Consider the following 18,607-nt stretch of genomic DNA (forward strand, 5'->3'; position numbering starts at 1 on the left):
GGTCCCGCTATTTGAGACCCGTTGTAAGACCACCTTAACTTTTACTGATATGTCCCCTACTTCAAACAACCAATTATACTAAATCACTAAAAATGCTGTGTTCTTACAGGATGCCGATCTACGACGCGCCCTGAAAAAAAGTTACAACGATCCAGCTGGCTAATGAAACACTGTTAGTTTTTCGTGTCAGTTTTATGCAAATTTTCTCAAGCCGTGAGCATAATCAGTGAGTCATATCATGGTCATATTGAAGCATTCTAGTGAAAGCGAATCGAGTTCGGAGGTCTCGTGAAAATCCTGTCGAGGAGAAACGCTTTGAAAAATCCCAGCGTGTGCAGCAGGAAGGATTCCATCTTCAAGGGTTTACTGAAATTGTGAGTACGTACACTGTTGGTAGCTAGCATTATTTGTATAAATTTTAAGATCGACGGTCAAACCTATATGACCATTATGAGCAGTGATGAACCAAGGAGACGCGCAATATTTTCTAAGTTCCTTAAATACAATCTGTAATATTAGCTGTGCAAAAATTGGAAGACTTTCCGCAATATATTTTTCAACAGATCCAGGGACACTCAGTGCTATCCTACAAATCAGCTTCTTGCTCATTATTTTTTCGCATTGACTTCTCGCTGTTTATCTATTGTAATTTACATTCCTTTGTCTACGTTCTGTCATGTTTTGACATGAAAGGTCCTTTTAAGTAGTTCTGTGAAACCTTTCACTGTGTTTTGGAGAAGACAGCAAACACTGATGATGGTCAAAGTCGCTTTAAATTCGAGTTACGGGGTCGCACCAAGCACTCTCTTGATCGCGAGCTGCAAGCTTTTACAAACAGTCTACTAGCTAATTCAAAATCTGAGGAACCTCGAGGGACTAGTTACATGTGTTTGGTGAATAACTGATATTATTGCCGAAATCTTTTCAAGATTAATTTGCACAAGACACACCGCTCAATCCAATGGCTTCCGCAATTTGCCGAGTCAATTGGTGAGCGCCGACTAATGGCAATAAGATTTTGGTTGTAAAAATTTTTAACATGGTCAGTAAATCTTTCCTTTGCAGTCATTTTTGTCTACACTATTTTTTGAATTTTACAGCAAATGTAAGCATAGTTTATGTATCGGTTAATTTTAGGCTTTAACACACCCTCCGGTTTCCGCTCAGAGAGCCAAACTGAACTACTTCGACGATATCACTCAATGAAAAACTAAATCGAAAACCATCCGGTGGAAAAAGCTAAGAAATTGTGATGTTATAGAAGATAACTAAGTAAGACACTTCTCCAAGTTTTAGGCTCGTGCGTTTCCCCAAACTAAAAATATTTCGCAGAAATTTACAGAGCCCAATATGAGAACGCTATGTCATTGTGCATCTGTGGTACACCAATATGGCGGCCGGAAATCTGGAACTTAGGCGACGAATTATCAGTACTGAACAAAGTAGCATTAAATAAGCACCTTTTCTAATGCTCTAACTTCTGAAAAGGTTCAAAATCACGAGATAAGTATATATCATGTTTACAACACACTCGATCGTAGCCTTGTGTCACGCACCTCCATAGCCCTAAAATTTAAAATGCTCTGGTTTCCAAACGGAGCACGCTATTGAGCTGTAATATATAGATTTAGGCCAGCCTAAAAGCGTAGCTCCTGGGCCTGGTTGTTCAAAGCCCGATTAAGCTAACCCAGGAAAAGGTAGAATTTTGATTTGAGTTTTGTAACTTTCCGGTGAGGTTTTCTGTATGCTGTTTGGCCTTCTGTTTTGAGTTTTAATAATCACCATGTACAAAAAATGAAGGCAGCAAAAAACATTTGTATAGAAGAAATAGTTATAATTCGGTTAACTTTTAATCCTGAGTTAGCGTTAACCGGCTTCCGAACAGTCTTGCGCTGTTTTCAACAAGTCAACCTGACATGAGCCCGCGATCCAATCGAAAATTAACACTTTATCAGCGGTCAACTTCAAAGAAACATGTGACCTCGATGAGCTATAAAACTTAAGTCCGCGACATGGTCACGTGATACTGGTCAGCGGATACCTTATTTTGACAGGTGTCAATTGATCATAACATGGATGTCTAATATCAAAGAAGTACACGGTAAACCAAGGCTGCATGTTTCTGTCAACCTTATTATAGGAAATTAACGCTTCATGAAATTAACGCGGATTTCAAAAATTCGTGTTAATTTAAGTCGCGTTAATTTATGTTAATGTTCATTTCCGCGCTGCCCAAAAAGGTTGCGCGTTAATTTCCGCGACGTTGATTACCATTATTTTCTCCCAAATCTGTGACACACTCCAGACATTCTTGACACACCCAAACAATTGCTGTTTTTCAGTGTCACGCAATTCAAAATAGATCAAAATAAAAATTAAAACCGGTCAATAGATAAAGTCCAGAATCTGTATGTATGTATGTATGTGTATGTCTGGAAAATGGAAGAAGGTAAATATGCAAAGACTCTTGCCAAAATTCTGGTCACAGCAATTTTTCTTATGCGAGATATGCGGAGAAATTTTTTACCCAAATTTATAGAGATTTGTATGGAGACGCCATGCTGGTGCCCATCCGTATGCATGGCACCAACATGGCGGCCGGAAACCAACAGAAACATCTGTCACTGAGTTTTGCTACAAAAGCGTGAGTTCATCCCTTGCGGAACTCTAAAACATTAAAATAATACTTTTTCTAAGACATGAACTGTTCAGATAGCTAAGTTCCCCGAAATAAGTCACTTTTTTAACCATCATGACAGCTCTCTAGGCCGTCATGTATATGCCGCCTCACGCGAAAGCTTAGAAATTCAAGCGTAGTGTATCACAAAACCAAGAACCCATTCGGAGCGAAAATTTGTATGAATATTAGTTTTCAGCTGCTCTTATACATCATTTAAGTAAAATCTCAGGAAGATCAATAGTTTTGTAGTTCGAATTTTATTGACGTCATGCGAAAAACCAGCTACAAATCTTATTCGCGCACTTTACATTTCTCATTAATCTTTCACATTAGGAAATCGTTAACTGTATTTCAACTGAATTTTGTTCGTGTTCGCTGTCAGCTTTACAGTGTTAAAATAAATTGGTTCCTGTTCTCAACAAATTCTGTTTTTTTTTTTCTTTCGGTGTCGCAGACGCGTTAATTTCCCTCATTTTGAAATTTTGCCCCCTCTCTCGCGTTAATTTCCTTTTTTGGGAAGCAAACTTACCTTCAATTCGCGTTAATTTAAGCCCCGTTAATTTCAAATAAGTTAATTAACACGTGTGTTAATTTCCTAGTAATAAGGTATTATTTGGAGTATGGCCGCCATGTTGCGCGACTCCGTCGCCGTCGCCGTCGATGCCGCCGCCGTCGTGCGTACCGGCCCACGAGCAGTACCGCTAGCCATGATAACCATGAGAAAGTCAACTCATGGGTTTCCTTTGCTTTCCTATATGAGTATGGGGCTCCGCTTGGCGGCCCTTCGGGCCGCCGGAGCACCACTATAAAGATATCGCCTCTCATGTCTGATGAGGAGAAAAACTTTAGTGACCCTTAAAGTTTTGGATTTTAAAAAGTGATGGCGTGACGTGAAAACGATCTATATCCACAACTTTTCGTATTTTCACAGAGAAATGTATGCTGGAGCGGGGGGGGGGGGGGGGAGAGGGGCAAGAGCTTGCCCCCTTGGCACATATTGCTTTGTTTTAAAATTTGGCAATTTTGGGGTCCCATATATGACTTTAGAATGGATTCTTATGAAACTGGACATATTTACTTAATTAGACATGACAAATCAAACGGTGAGGCTTGGTTTTTGTTGGAATGAAAAAATGTGGAAACGTTGACATGCGAGCGCGAGGCGAGTCCGGCGTTTTTGTACATTAGTAAGGGGGGGGGGAGGGGGGCATTTTTGACAGGAGGGAAAACGTGGAGTCACTTCGCCAGTGTTGAGGATGGCACACAAACAGAAAGTTTAACACGACACGTACAATGCAACGGTTGAAAAGAGCAAAGAAAGATCGCGTAAATAATACGTGAAGTTAGTAGAAAGGCAAGAGAGGTTGGGCAGCAGGTAAACGGGTTAATTTGAAAACATGGCGGTCTTTTAAGGCCTTGTACTGGCGATTCTTGATCTCCCTTAAATACTGGAAATCAGAAGCATTAATAGGACAACGAAAACAGGCAGATGTTTCTAGCGGATACATCAGATCAGAACTTTACTTCATTGAGCTTTTCAGGTAATGCATTTTCTGGCAATTGGAGGGTCAACACTGTCAGCTAAAAGCACATTCACAACTATAAATGTCAAGACAGAGCTACGGTGTCCCGTGATGGACGGAACAAAATATTTCTGTCCTTTTATCAATAACGAAATATCACGTAGAAAATCACGTAACTTCAGAAAGGCTTTTCGTGAAACACAAAAACAGAAAGTAGCTTAGTGCAAGTCAGTTAAATATTTAAGTATACACAAATAGAAGCTGAACTGTATGCCCTAGTCGAGAAACGGCTACGAAAGCATTGTAAATCCTGCTTAGAGTTTATAATCAATTACCACTATGTTATCTTAATAGTCATGTTTGACATCTTTCATTTATATAAGTTATGACACTAATTGCCGTAGCATTAAAAGCTTGTTTTCTCAGTTCCTAACTGGGATTTTGTAAATGATAAGTGCAAATATTAATTGTCTTGTGACAGTGACAGGTACAAGGAAATGTTTTTCTATTTTGACGCCAAGCCGAACTGTTTTTTTTAGCTGAGATAAACTTAGTTCTTCCGTGGTGCTAAAGAATGAATCGATGCTTGAGCGATCAGTTCATAAGTTAGGGTGAGTTAGAGTTATTGTATGGGGTGAGGCGCTTAACAGTTAATTAATACAGCGATCTTAAAGTCGGCCAAAGGGGGGTTTTGTGTGTCTTAGATTATGTAACATAAGGCCATAAAGGTGTTACAGACATCGAGAACCGAAACGAACACTCGGGTGTAAGTGTCCGAACTGCATAGAAATGTATGTTTCGCAGCCTAGATCCAAATTGGGTCTTATTTTAAACTTACTAACGCTCACGGCGCGGGGAAGGGGGAGGGCTGTGTTTCTGAGAAATGTTATTCAAGCAGTATTCCCTTAGGATATGTAGCAACCGTAAGGGGGCTTGCAAAGTTTGTTTAATTGAGTCAAACGTCGACTGCGCGAAATGTCCAACGACAACAGGTTTCTACCATCCGATCTTGGGGAGAATTTGATAATAGCAGCTTGGTCGTGAGGTCTTCAGTTTGATGGTACAGTTGACTTCTGATTTCTCGATCCTTCAAGAGAAATAAAGAGAGTAAATTTGTAAAGAAAAAAACCTGGAAGGACAAAAAAACAAATCACTTTGTGTATAACAGCTAGAGAAGTTTGAGTTATGGCTGGGGTTGGAGTTAACAAAGGTTAGTAAAAGTACAGTAAAATGTAATTAAAAACCTAGGAGAAATCAATTTTGGCTTAAGTTAGCGTGAGATCCGAATTAACGCGGATTCGAATTATCGGAGGTCATCTGCACCACCGTGATAATTTCTAGCATCAAATTGATATTACAACCTCCAATCACGCGGAGATGTTTTCTTCTCGAAGGTGGAAGAGAGGAAAAATAACGAACGCCTGATATATTTATTTGACGAGACGCTGTAGAAAGTCCAGAATCTAGACTTTTCATGATTTTTTTTGGCTTGGTTTTGAGACAACATTAAGTTTCATCCAAAGACAACAGTAAACTCCTGAATAGTTTCCTGACTATAAAAGAGTGTAGCTTCCGGCTACAAAATACACTTAGGTGATGTTTGTGATAAGAAACCGCACATATCTTGCAACAGCGCCCAGTAGATTTCAAAAACATCAATTCGGACGTACCGCGTCACTGAATAAACAAAAGCATGGTTAAAGTCGTTTCGGTATTTGTCATCCCTGGTCTTCGATTCCAGAGCGAATATTGAAAAACAGCATTAGGAAAGCATATGCTACAGTGAAGTACAAGTAAACTACGTACAATGTTCTTCATTCAGAGGGCCATAGGTTCATTAGTTGTACAAACTGTTACGTGCTACCTCTTTAAATAAAGTTTGATTGATTAATTGAGGGGCATTACAATCTGAACAGCAGCAACAATAACAACAACAACGTTTTTGGGTCTGCCAATATTTATACATGGTACAGCAAAACATTTCAGTAAGATACAAGGAAGTAAAAATTGGGGAAAATTATCATATTCGCTTAATTGTATCTCCGTGAGCGGGAAAGATAAACCAAATCCTGCGCTATGATTGGCTACCCGAGCTGGCAAGATGGCGTTATCTTTCCCGCTTGGAATTACGCTCTGTGTCCCGAGAGCGAAGATCTTTTTTTGGTTTTCTTTATCCCATATAATAAATCCTTTATTGACCAAGCTTGTTCGGTCAAGATGGTTGGATATTGACTTCGTTCTTGTTTTGCGTGTTTATGGGTTTCGACTGTGTCTCGGTTCATAAACAAGCAAAAAGAGAACTTGGCCAATATCCAGCCATCTTGACCGGACAAGCTTGGTCGATAACCCTGTCTCTTGCAACAGCCTAGATTTCAAAAACATTCGGGTCACGTCTTCGAGGAATCTGATTTCAGCTGACCCTCCAGAGCGAACACTAATTTATACACGCCACTAGCAAACTATATCGGCAACAGCAAATCATCACAGGGGCATCAAACTAAACAGCGGCAACGAAACAAATGAACAACTCTACATTCTATAGCAAACCAATTTAGCAAGATAAACTGAAGTAAAAATCAAGTGGGAAAAGAATCATCATATCTATGATGTAATTTAGATTTGCTACTTTCTTTTATGCCATGGCACAGAAAATACAGCCAATCAGAATACAGGAAAGCCGTTGTATATCACAGTATTACACCCAACCGCTGCGCGTATGTCGCATTTTAAATTGTGTTGACCGCTGCATTTTCTAGCTATGGCACGGTATAAAGTAGTTATGCAACGCTAAAGGCTCGTTTGTTTACACCGAGACTCGTGGGATATCCCATGGTGTTCCATTCGAAAGCGTTACATAACTAGATTAAATCTGATTCGTTATAATGCAAAAGTACAAATTGCATAAATAATTTTGGATGTATCATTGACATCACTGACCTGAGACGATAAAAGGGGATATAATTTCTTCTGTGTTGTCTACGCGACGAGCCGAAAAAAATGTCAACACGACAGGCTACCACGTTGCACTTTAGTTACGCATGTCATATGACACTTTTTTGTTTGTTACGAAATCTCTGTGAGAGCTGTTTATTTCTTCTCTGTAATTGCTGCCATCGGGAGAACATACGCAGGGTAGATTACAACCGAACAACGTTTTCAGAGGATCAGCCATACTTTTTCCGACGTAAAAAGAAGGTAAATTCACTCGCTATACATTCTACACTGAAAGACAAGGACATTAGTACTCATTTCAAATGACGAAGGAACGAAGATACGAACCGAAACGTTTAGAGCCCGGGGTCCCACGGGTTAGTCATCTGGTTAGTGTTTGTAAATGATCCAATTAGAAGGGTAAGCCAATGCTTTCCCGAATTTCCACCATTGACAGTACTTTTGCCTTAGAAAGCCTTATATTAGCCTTTTTCCACAAAATTGCTGGGCTCAGACAAATGAACTCCAGAACACCTAATTTAAAAAACAGCTGAATCCCCCCAACTGATAGCAAGTGAGATTCATCTTTATAGGAAACAAAAGATCACAAAGACGAAAGACAGGTAACTTGAAGGAAAGACACAGATCTGATCAAATGAGACAGGTTTTCACTCCATTTACGCTTTCCAAAATGAAGTTCAAGGTTCACATAAGAAATAATATTTACTCTAATAACTGGCCAGTGTTGATCTTTCTGACGTGGATCAAGTGTTGCTCGTATGATGGTCGACTCGCGATAACTCAAACTTTCGAGCGGATCTTCAAGGGAAATTGAAAAAGGTTCGAGTTATCGGGAGTTGAGAACAAATGACCAGAAATAAGGAAAAAAAAGAAACAGTCAACTGTTAACTGTATATCTATTAAAACAGTGGTGCACATTTTAATCTAACCCGATTTTGGTTCGTGTTAGCGCGAAGTTCGAGTTGGCGAGGGTTCAAGTTATTGGGAGTCGACTGGAGATTTTTTTTTTAAAGCCGCAAATTAACCCGACTTGTGAGCTTTCCTTCTAGATTGTCCTGGTTTATAGAATGAATTAGATCCGCAGAGTAGACAAGGACAAACAAATGACTTTTTGTTGCATTGCCAAGCATACCTGCTAAAAAAAACCATCTGTGGAGGGGTTTGGTGAGTGCTTTTGATAAAACACTCGAAATGCAAAATAATTACACCCAAATTATAGTACGACTATAATTTTAAGAACAAAATACTCGTTCTTGGACCGGATCACAAAAAAGAAACTCGACGAAACTTTCATGAGTTAAAAACACAACTGTAAATCGCAGTTTGTTATTATTTTAAGGCAATTTAATCGGAACAGTGCTTATCTTTCGGTATTTTCATTGTTGCTAAAACAACGGTTGGAAATGTTGCGAATTTATTGTGCCAAATCAAACATACAGAATTGTTATGCTCCCACATGCTTCATATGCAATACACAGTAATCGGTTTAAGCAAGAGATTATCAAGGTAATCTCTATATGTCAAATTGGGCTCAGTTGAAATTCAAGTTCTACATATTTCGAACATTTCTGTATATCGTTTCCTTGGAAATGTCGATTCTCCTAAAAACACATTACAACCAACTTCAATCGAATTTTTTTTTTTAAATAACTGATGCAATATTCATTTTGATCTGTTCAAGGGCAGGGTAATAAAAAGCTTATTGAAAAACCAAGTATGGCCCGAAAAATCTGCCTGGGTTTCAAGAGGAAGCTGACTGCACACTCCACCAAAAATTACAGTACATTAATTCTTGCCGGAAAAATAAGAGTGGAGTGCAAGGAGTCTGAAAGCTGTCGACAAATTTTATAGTTCAAGTTACCATATGGCGCAAAAAGAAAATAAACTGCCAATAAATTGATCTCTTCTCTAGTTTTATCTGCACGTATCATATAGAGGTCAATGATGAATAGCATTGTTTATGTTGAACTAAAGCATAACGTCTTAAGGAAGGACACAAACAAAAGCCGACCAATCTCCATGAGCAATTTGCCATCTCAAAAAATACCGTGGAAAATTTGAGTGGTCTACCTTACTTATGGGTTGTTAATAATTAGGAAAATGAGACCTACTTAAAACACTCAAATGGACCGAACTATGCAACGAAACTGTTCTCTTGTTTTCCATGCCTCATTTCATTCTAATGTAGTTTCACACTTTCTTTTCCGTATAATATAACGTTACCAATCTTGTAGATAATGGCTACATGTCGTCGTTGAAACATCATGTTCTTATGTCGTTACCGTTTCTTCTAAAATACTTTGCAAAATCTTCCGCTGTCACAAATATTTTTCAAAATAATAATGATAATGATAAAAAAAAAAAAAAAAAAAAACCGTCAACACAGACCATGTTTTGAGATAGCTGACGATTACACACTGGAGTATGCTCTTTGGACAGAGAGGAGAAGAAAACGTAATGTGTTTAGTCCAGCACTAAATTTTGTTAAAATGTTATAGCTTACAATGCATAAGCGTGGGCAATGGGCACTTTGATCAACGATCTGTGCTAACTTGGCCATTAGGGTTGGTGACAGTTTAAAAGGTTGGAACTTTTTGTGTTTTTTTTTTTTTTTTTTTTCTGCTAGTAGCTGTTCTTTATATTGGTCATTGATTGATTTAGAAATAGAAAATATTTTCCGTGTTCTATAGTGATTATAGAAACACAACTGAAAGTTCAATTTGGGAGAATGAGAAATGCTGTAGGAACAGGCGGGTGTTTTTAAAGTTCCCCCAAACCGTGCGCGCGTCTTTCACGACTGTTTCTACTAACAGTAGAATTGCTTCGTTTCACCTGGAGTTGATTTCTTCGTTATTTTTTCCGTGTCTGTCGTAGACCAAATTACATGAAACAAAACCCCTCGGTCTACATGTGTGGGAAACGGCCCTCGATTGCAAACATTGTGTCTGTACGTATATGTTTACACGGCTCAAGGAAGGAGTTGTTTTGGAAATTTCATGATGGCGTCCTAAATAATGTTAATATCCTTTTTTTTCCGCATTAGAAGAGGTTGAAGTGTTATGGCTAAATCCGGCTAACTGAACTTGGCGATTTGGTGTCTTAGCTACATCAAACTCCATCGAAACTTAGCAATGATGATGTATTATGATTCTCAGAGCCATGTTGTTCCATAGGCGCTTATAACTTCGAAATCATGTTTTGAAGTCATAAACGTCTATCTCGTTTGTAAATGGGGACAGCAGGTTGTTTCTAATAGGAAGGTATTTGAATTTTTCAATTTGTGCTTACCACAAAACTCATCTATGCATTTAGACTGAAAGCAAATAATTAAAGTAAAGACGTCAGTAAGGTAGTTGAGGTTATTTAAATAATTACCTATCTAGTAATTTAAGAGCTGAAATAAACCAAGCTATTTTCTTACGTGAGATGATGAAGAATGGAGTCAGATTGGGTTATTGGACATGGCTGACAAACTGTCCGCCGTAGAGCACCATAATTCAAGTATTTATAAAAAGACATCGCATTCGTTCGTGATTATTTCCTGTTTTTTGTTTTTGTTGTTGTTGTTGTTTTTTTTGTTCTTAATAGACCGCTTTTATCATTCTGCTTTACTTCCCCTCTTCGTTAAACCAGCCGCCAGACTTGCTGTCTCAGTGCTGCCCTCCGTCTGTTTCCTCTCGCCGCGATATGCTTAGTTTTTCTGATTTTGCGCTGCTTCTGCGTTCTGCTTTCAAAATCTTATTAGTAAAAAAAAAACTATTTCTTTCTATACATTTTCCCGTAAAAACTTACTAGGATGAATGGTGCAATAGCTTTCACTATAGCCGTTAGATTCAGGCTTGTTGATTTTTTATATTAGTCGCACAATTTAAACAAAATTTGACGTGAAACTTGATCAATAACTGGAGATCTTAAAGGAATTTTATTTTTTCAATTCTAGTTCTCGCAGCCTAATGAGAAATTGACATTTGTTCAGAACAGTTTTAAAATTTTAAACGCCGTTCATTATATACTTTAGCATGACAGGGCAGATGTGCGACACATGACATTCATTCTCTGATACCCTCAACTTAAGACAGCTGTGTACTGAATAAATAAGAATTCGAATCACCTTCCTCTTTTGTTTTCTCTCCAGATCGCGACATGAAGAAACTCGCCACGTCAGAATTCGATGAGGAGGATGTTGGGTTTGAGAATTTATCTTCCAGGAAGAAAGCAAAGAGAATAATAATAGCTCTTACCGTGGTTTTACTCCTTGTCTTTGTTCTTTGTCTGATCTTCATTGTCTTATTTGCGTTGGAGAAGAGTAAAGTTCACGAGCAAGCTGTTCAGGAATCAGCACCACAACTCCAGATCTGCGACTCGAAAAAATGCTTGTTTGCTGCCGTCGGTAAGTTTAATTCGCTAATCAACTATTTTTGTTCGGTGCCAGTTTGGGTTCCCATGGGTCGACATTGAAATCAAGGGGGTCCGTGAGCTTTTCATTGTGGAAAGACAGTTGACGAAGCAAAAAAAAAAAAAAAAAAGATTAACTGCATACAGTGGTCTTTTTTTTATTCGATCGAGGTACGTTTGTTCTTCTCAAGACCTGAAAAATGTGGACCAAGCATACCTAGTTTGTAGAACGTGCATTTTTGAACCAGCTTTTTCCATTTATCTCCCATTTTGTTGCCTAAAGTATGTCCCGTGTTGCATTAAACACGGCGCTAAAAACAGATCAACGCGAAGTCTGCTTTTTCCGCTATTCATTTCAAGTAAATGCCCGAAAGACGTGAACGCGCTCCGCACTAGCGAGGATAAAAAGAGTAAGGGAGTTAATCCAACATATAGGACTTGTTTTCAAGGTCATCCTCCTTCTCAAGTTATTTTTAGACATGTTACCCAGTCTCCCTCGCATGTTACCACGTGCAATGTTTGATTTTTTGGGGGGAGGATTAATAGCGTGTAAAGTCGCTCGGGCTGTCCACGTGGGCAAATCGCAGGGTTGTGGTCACAGGGTTGGTTATAACTACACTCTCCCGGGATTTCCGAAAGTGGGCTTATTTTAAAAAGGAACCTGAGAGGATTGCCTTAGACCAAGGCCTACGTGGGGGATTAACACTTTTCACCTTTATCCTCTCTTTATTCCGGATGAAGAAAGTGTCTTTTCAGGGAAGCATTTCGGACAAATGTCGAAGTGTGCGGTTGGCATTAAATGTGAAAAACGTTGTCAAAATGTTGCCGAGCAACTTGTGGAGGGCCTTAGTATCACATGCATGGACAGCGTACATAAATTACCTGCTTGTTGACGAGCAGATGTTGTACTATAGCAATGATAGCCAAAGGGATTTAATTTCTAACAACTACCCCTTCCCTACCCCACCATGTAGGCCCGTGGGCAAAGCCTGAACAATTCAATGTAGCTCTAAGGGAACTACATTGATCACGAAAGCCTGTTCCATACTATTCTGCACTAACGCAATAAAAACAATGGGCGAGGGAACTGTAAAGCTGACTCCATCTGCATTATGACGCCAAAAAGTCGCCGAATCGTTGTGACTAAAGTACTTGGCCTCACGGCTAAGGGCTGGGTTGCCTGTGATGCATTAGTTTTTGCACAGGGAGACAGGAATACTCTTTGTCACTTCATGCCATAGCAACGAAGCTAAGCGCCTTTCTTATAATTATGTTATCAAGCCTGGTCCACGGACCTCAATCATGTTTGACACAATGGGTCTCCCCCGGATTTCTTGGCACCGTAATTCAAAATGGCACTACGGTTCAGCATACAGATCAAGCCGAGCGACCAGCGGGTGAGCTAAGACTGCGTACTGATTACATAGGACAAATTAGCAAGCTCCTGTACACAAGAAGAACAATACCGTTGCCAGCGTGTCATTTAAAGCAAATCTGATTCATCATTTGGAAGAATGCCGAAAAGGAAATGATGATTTTCTGTGGGTCACGGTAGTGTTTCACCTAAAAAAAAAAATTATTGTGAACTTTCCATTGATTTGAAAATTTAGGAACCATGACTTGCGATAACTAAAAATTCGATTCAAACTAACCTGCTGATCGGGGACTTTTTTACTTTGAAAGCGAGATCATCGGGGAAGAGGGATGAGATGTCGGGAGGGATGGGTGGGGGAGTATGATCTCAGGTTAGATTCAAATGTGTTGTTAGTTTCTGAAATATTTCGCATATAGCCTTGAACCTGTTTTTTTTTTTTTCGCTTGACGTCAATAACTTCACACTGTCAACAACAAGTCATAAAGATATGTAATTAGATACAAAGTAAATGTTATAGTTCTCAGTGTTATCTTGAAATTGAAAACTGAATCGAAACCAGAGAGATCGCGAGTTGGCATAGAAAGTTTTCCATTGTGATTGCAAGTTGAGCAGTGCTAGTTAACACAGCTCCTTTGTGCTCGGAAGATGCAAAAATTTGACACAGAAGTCGGTGTTTCATTTAGTTCGAGTAAACGCACGTCTCGTTCATGTATATGCCCGGTAATCTTATCAGTGGCAGTTGTTCTTTTGGTGACCATCTCTGCCATTTTTGTGACATTGTACGTCATGGAAAAGCGCCCGTCTGCTTCAAAGATTAGCACCGAGGACGCAAGTTTCAGCACGGTGTACGCTCCAAGTACAGAGCGCAAGACAATGACGTCACCAAGCACAGCAAAGCCTAGCGCTACGACTTATTTCTCCACAACGCAGAAGGCGGGAGAGCAGAAATATTGTGGATCTAAAACGTGTCTACTTGCCTCATTAGGTAAGCTGATACTTCTTTCAGGGACTGATCAGGATATATACAGTGATGTGCTTAATCTCTTTTGGCAACATTTACAATAATCTTAGAGTACCATGCGAACAGAGTCTCATTCGATCTTCTTAGAATGATCGATTTTTCAAGAAGATCGACTTGATCAAAGGCGCTCCGGCTCTGCTCGCAGGGTAACCTCAAAGACGTTCTAGGAGAGCGAAAAAGTCGTCTGTAGACGTTCAATTTAGTTTGTGCCTGAATAGGAGAGGAAGGTAACCTTATTACATGTTATGTTCAAATGAGAACACCTTTTCTGTTTGCAGCACTCCGTTTGTGCTCACAAATTGGTAACCTAACTTTAAAAGATTGGGTCACGGCTAAAAATTGACATGTACAATTGACTCAACTCACAAGGCTTTTCAAGAACAAGTTGAATACCGCGTACAATTCAGAGGGGGGTGAATAGGGGTATGCAAATCTGCCGATCCGTGCCTTTTTGCGCCAAATCCGTCGATCCGCCAATATTTTTGTTCAAATCCGAAACCACAACCACATCCGGAAACAGAGGTGTAACTGAGTTCAAAGGTAAATTGGTAAATGCGAATGCCATTGTTAATTTTGCACAAATAGTAAAGAAGGCAACATGCTTGATGACTATAACACAGTACAATTCCAATGACTGTTTAAATGAGCTTCGTTGGAAAAAAGAAATAATTTGGATGAACTCATTAACATACCGACTAAGGATGAAAAAAGATCTATGACAACATGATCCCAATTTCTTAATCCGAACATCAAGACAGGCAGAATCCGGATTCGTGCCAAAATTCACAGCTGATTCACGATCCACTGTGTTTTCAAAGTCCGCGAATCCGCTCGATTTACTGGAAAAATCCACAATCCGCGCGCTTTTTAAGGCCAAATCCGTAGATCCGAAAACCTATTCATCCCCCTCAATTTAGATCAGTAAAGATGCCTTATTTTCCAAGTTCTTAAAACCTTTACGAAGGTATTCATGCAGCTACTTATATACAAAGGAATTTGTTTTGTTTGAATTTCATTTGGTAAAAGTGCGCATAAAATGAGACCTTTAATCTCAGTATACTTCTTTTTTTGTTTTCAAAGTACATCAACCTATTAACCGTCGATATCAGAATGTTACAGAGAGCCCAAGCTGGTTTATCTTAACTAATTGAACACTTCTGAGCTACAAAAATTCCTCGGCGATGGTGTTTCATCGGTTTTACCTTCGGCCAAAAAGAGACAAGTTGGGGCTTGTGACAATAAGGTACTATTACGTAAACAGAAGAGCAAACAATTGAAAGGAAACATAATCCAATCAAGAGGGTCTCAATGGTGCCATGGTGACTGTAAAAAATATGAATAGAGAAAGGGCCATTAAGTGAGCCATTCGCGATACAAATTAACTTAAAAAGACAAATCACGACCGATCGAAAAATAAATGATTTTTTTCTGTTCTTGATAATATCATACCCAGTTTCTCTAACGGAGAGAGAGGTGATCTGAGTACGAGATAAGTTCTCTATCGATCCAGTTCTTCTTGTTATTCGGAGGCTAAGTCTGATGCATTAAGGTTACTAAGGGTTTCACTTATTACACAGAAATATTTTTCGATATGATGCAATCACTAAATTAAGCAGGGAAGTTACTGTTGAGCATCTTTAGAAGGGAAGGTAAAAGAAGGGTTTTCAAATTTGGATTTGTTTCATTCTTGGGAATGATTTAAATTCGAGTATTCAGAAGATGTAGAACATCTGGAAGGGATGCTGGAATCTCAATTATTAAATTTTGGGCGATCTCTAAGCTCTCACGGTTAATATTTCAGCCCATTCCTTAGCTAATAGTAAATATTGCGACATAATAAGTTCAATTTAGAGTGCCTGATTAAACGACGCACAAAATGCCACTTTAATTTTGTCCCAATGCTTGGTTAGCCGGCAAGAGCATCCATGCTGTGTTACACGCTTAGGCCTCGATCGTTCGAGAATATCATGCATCAGTTTTATAACGATGAGGAAATATTTTTCAGCTCGCGGACAAGAAGGTCACGCACGTTCATTTGCCTGCTGTTTTTATCTGTGGCAGTAATTTTTTTTCTGATTACATCTATCGTATTTGTCACCTTGTACTGCTTGGAACAAGGAACTCACAGTAAGGCTGTGGCGAGTATTAGTTCGATGAATGCTTCAGCGACGAACCGTAGCACTCAGTGTACCTTGGAATCTCAGACAAGAGCAGGGCGAAAGCCTTCTCAAAGCACAACAGGGCCAAATTTACCTGCTCGGAGCACAGCAAGAACAAGAACTTCTCAGAGCACAGCAAGGCCAAGAACTTCTCAGAGCACAGTAGGGCTAAAAACAACTCTGAACACAACAAGAACATCTTTGAGCACCGCAAGAACAGAACTATCTCTGAGCAGAGCCAGGCCCAATATATCTCTGAGTACAGCACGGCCAAAAACATCTCTGAGGTTACCAAGGCCAAAAACGCCTGATATTCCCACATCTCTGAAACCAGGACAGCAACTGAGATATTGTGGATCTAAAGCATGTCTGTTTGCCTCAATAGGTGGGCGAAAGTTTGCGCTACAATTTTGGTCTGTAGCCTATGTAGTGTTGTATACGCTAAACAACGTTTAGACCGTTTAGTGCCATTTATTTAGGAATATAGTTCAATCCGTCAAAACAGTCAGCCATTCTACCATTCAGTGTCGGTCAGTCAGTGAGTCAGTCAGTGAGTCAGTGAGTCAGTGAGTCAGTCAATCAGTCAATCAGTCAGTCAGCCATTCAGTCTCTCTGTCAGTCAGTCAGTCAGTCAGTCAGTCAGTCAGTCAGTTAGTCAGTCAGTCAGTAAGTCAGTGAGTCTGTCAGTCAGCCGAGTCAGTGAGCAAAAACAAACAACACAAAGAGTAAAGAACTTGAGGCTCCCCCATGACCCAGGGCAAGCACAGAGTTTCCTCTGACCTACAATAATATCGCAATCGATTTTAATTATCTTACCAAGTTTCAATGACAAGCATATTCAGTAACTCCAGTGCTACCAACCGTTATTCATTTGTTCTTTTTTTGCGGTGGGGAGAGGGGACAGTCCGAATACCCGAGATGTCGTGACATCCGTCACGCGTCATGTGAGATCATTGAGATTCATCAGTCATCAGTGCTGTCGCAGCCAGCTGTCCCTTGTTTCACGTGTCAATTTTTCCGTTTTCTTTTAATATCTTGGCGTTCGTTTGAGTTTCGTGGTCAAGTTTTGTCTCTGACGTTTCAGCGCCTTATTCCTTGTTTAACCTTCCTGAAGCATCGAAATGGAAAAGTTAACCGAATATGATGAATATGGTGAAGAGCACGGCAGTGTCAAGTACAAATTAAGGCACTTCAATAAGTTTAAGGTTTTACTTATAGCTACCGTGATTTTTCTCTTGTTGTCGATTATATTCATAACATTATTCGCCGTGGAAAAAGCTAAGGATTGCGAGCCGGGAAAACCTCCGAGTGTTCAAACATTTTGCGGCACCAAGGCGTGTCTTTATGCTTCACTGGGTAAGGTTTGAATGTTTTCTGTTTTCCTTGTTTATAGAAGTTGGGTGTTGTATTCGAGATCTTTCAAATGTAAAGTATAAATCAATCCAGTTGAAAGCTTGAATGAGTAATTTACACGTGTAGACAGTTGCGTGACATAATTCTGCATAATTTAAGCAGAACCACCAATTTGCAAGAAAATCGTACTGGTTGGAGCTTTTAAAATCCGAATTCGATGCGATTATAGCACTTGTTTTTTAAAGCCATGTTTATGTATATAGTTGAGAGGTGACGCGTCAATCTTTCCCAGAATAGAATCGATTTTTCCAGAAATGTCAAGGCGACACCACCATAAACAAATCAGAGGGGTCGGGTGGGGATACGTTAGCTGATAACTGGTCGCCGTCACATGGCTTAAACGTGGTTTGATTTGTTAAAATGAGAGCAGATTGAATATGTAAAAGGCTTTCTTGTTTGGCTGTTGTTTTAGCCCTCATTGTCAATGCAATTTCTCCGCAGTATTGTCAGTAGTGAATAGACGTTATTACTGTTTTGAAGCCGTCTCGACGGGTGGACAACTTATACGTCAGAACTTTCAGTGTTTGTAGGAGAATCCTATGGCGAAAATAAGTCGAATTCTGAACAATTTACGGATCGTAAGATACTAGACAATGGATTGCATTGACCAAATATGAGGGATGTCGCTGTGCTAGAAAGCCTCCAGTCGCGCTTTTAATTTTTCATACATTTTGTCTCTATTTTTTTTCCCGCATATTGGCGCGAACTTGTGAGTCACGTACAACAAGTTCGCGGAAAGTAATTTCAGACAAATGTATGGAAAATTAAAAACGCCACTGGACATCATCCTTCAAATTTGATTAATGCAATCCATTTTCTAGAATCTTAACTCTGCTATTCAAAAATTATTCAGCATTCATTTTTTTTTTTTTTCTCTTTAAAGAAAATTAATTTCCATCGGATTCCCATAGAAACACTGTAATTTCTGACGTAGTTGCTAAAAACCTGTGATTTAAGGTAAAGACAGAAATGACAGCGACGAACAGTGATATCGGGGAGGGGGGTGGTCAACATATTTATTTTTCATAGGTTTGACAGTTTGTTTCCACATACGGCACACCGCAGGGCAAAAATCTAAAAAAGGTCAAA

At 39.4% G+C, this 18,607-nt stretch overlaps 2 protein-coding genes across 6 annotated transcripts in view; both read left to right on the forward strand.

The window, feature by feature from the left end:
* Nucleotides 1-236: 236 nt before the first annotated feature.
* Nucleotides 237-18,607, forward strand: part of LOC145481322 (endothelin-converting enzyme homolog) — a 36,007-nt gene continuing 17,636 nt past the window's right edge. The window contains exons 1-2 of one of the 5 annotated variants that reach the window (XM_081459791.1): nt 237-374; nt 11,291-11,545. In XM_081459791.1, the coding sequence (XP_081315917.1) occupies nt 11,299-11,545 (247 nt within the window). In that variant the 5' untranslated portion in view covers nt 237-374; nt 11,291-11,298. The other 4 variants (XM_081459793.1, XM_081459792.1, XM_081459790.1 and 1 more) reach the window with 4 other exon arrangements.
* Nucleotides 13,917-16,787, forward strand: LOC145481323 (uncharacterized). Its single transcript, XM_081459795.1, has one exon. It carries the CDS (start codon nt 15,872-15,874, stop codon nt 16,559-16,561), a length of 690 nt encoding a protein of 229 aa, XP_081315921.1. The 5' UTR covers nt 13,917-15,871; the 3' UTR covers nt 16,562-16,787.

This window comes from Orbicella franksi, chromosome 3 (assembly GCF_964199315.1).
Source record: "Orbicella franksi chromosome 3, jaOrbFran1.1, whole genome shotgun sequence".
NCBI lineage: Eukaryota > Metazoa > Cnidaria > Anthozoa > Scleractinia > Merulinidae > Orbicella > Orbicella franksi.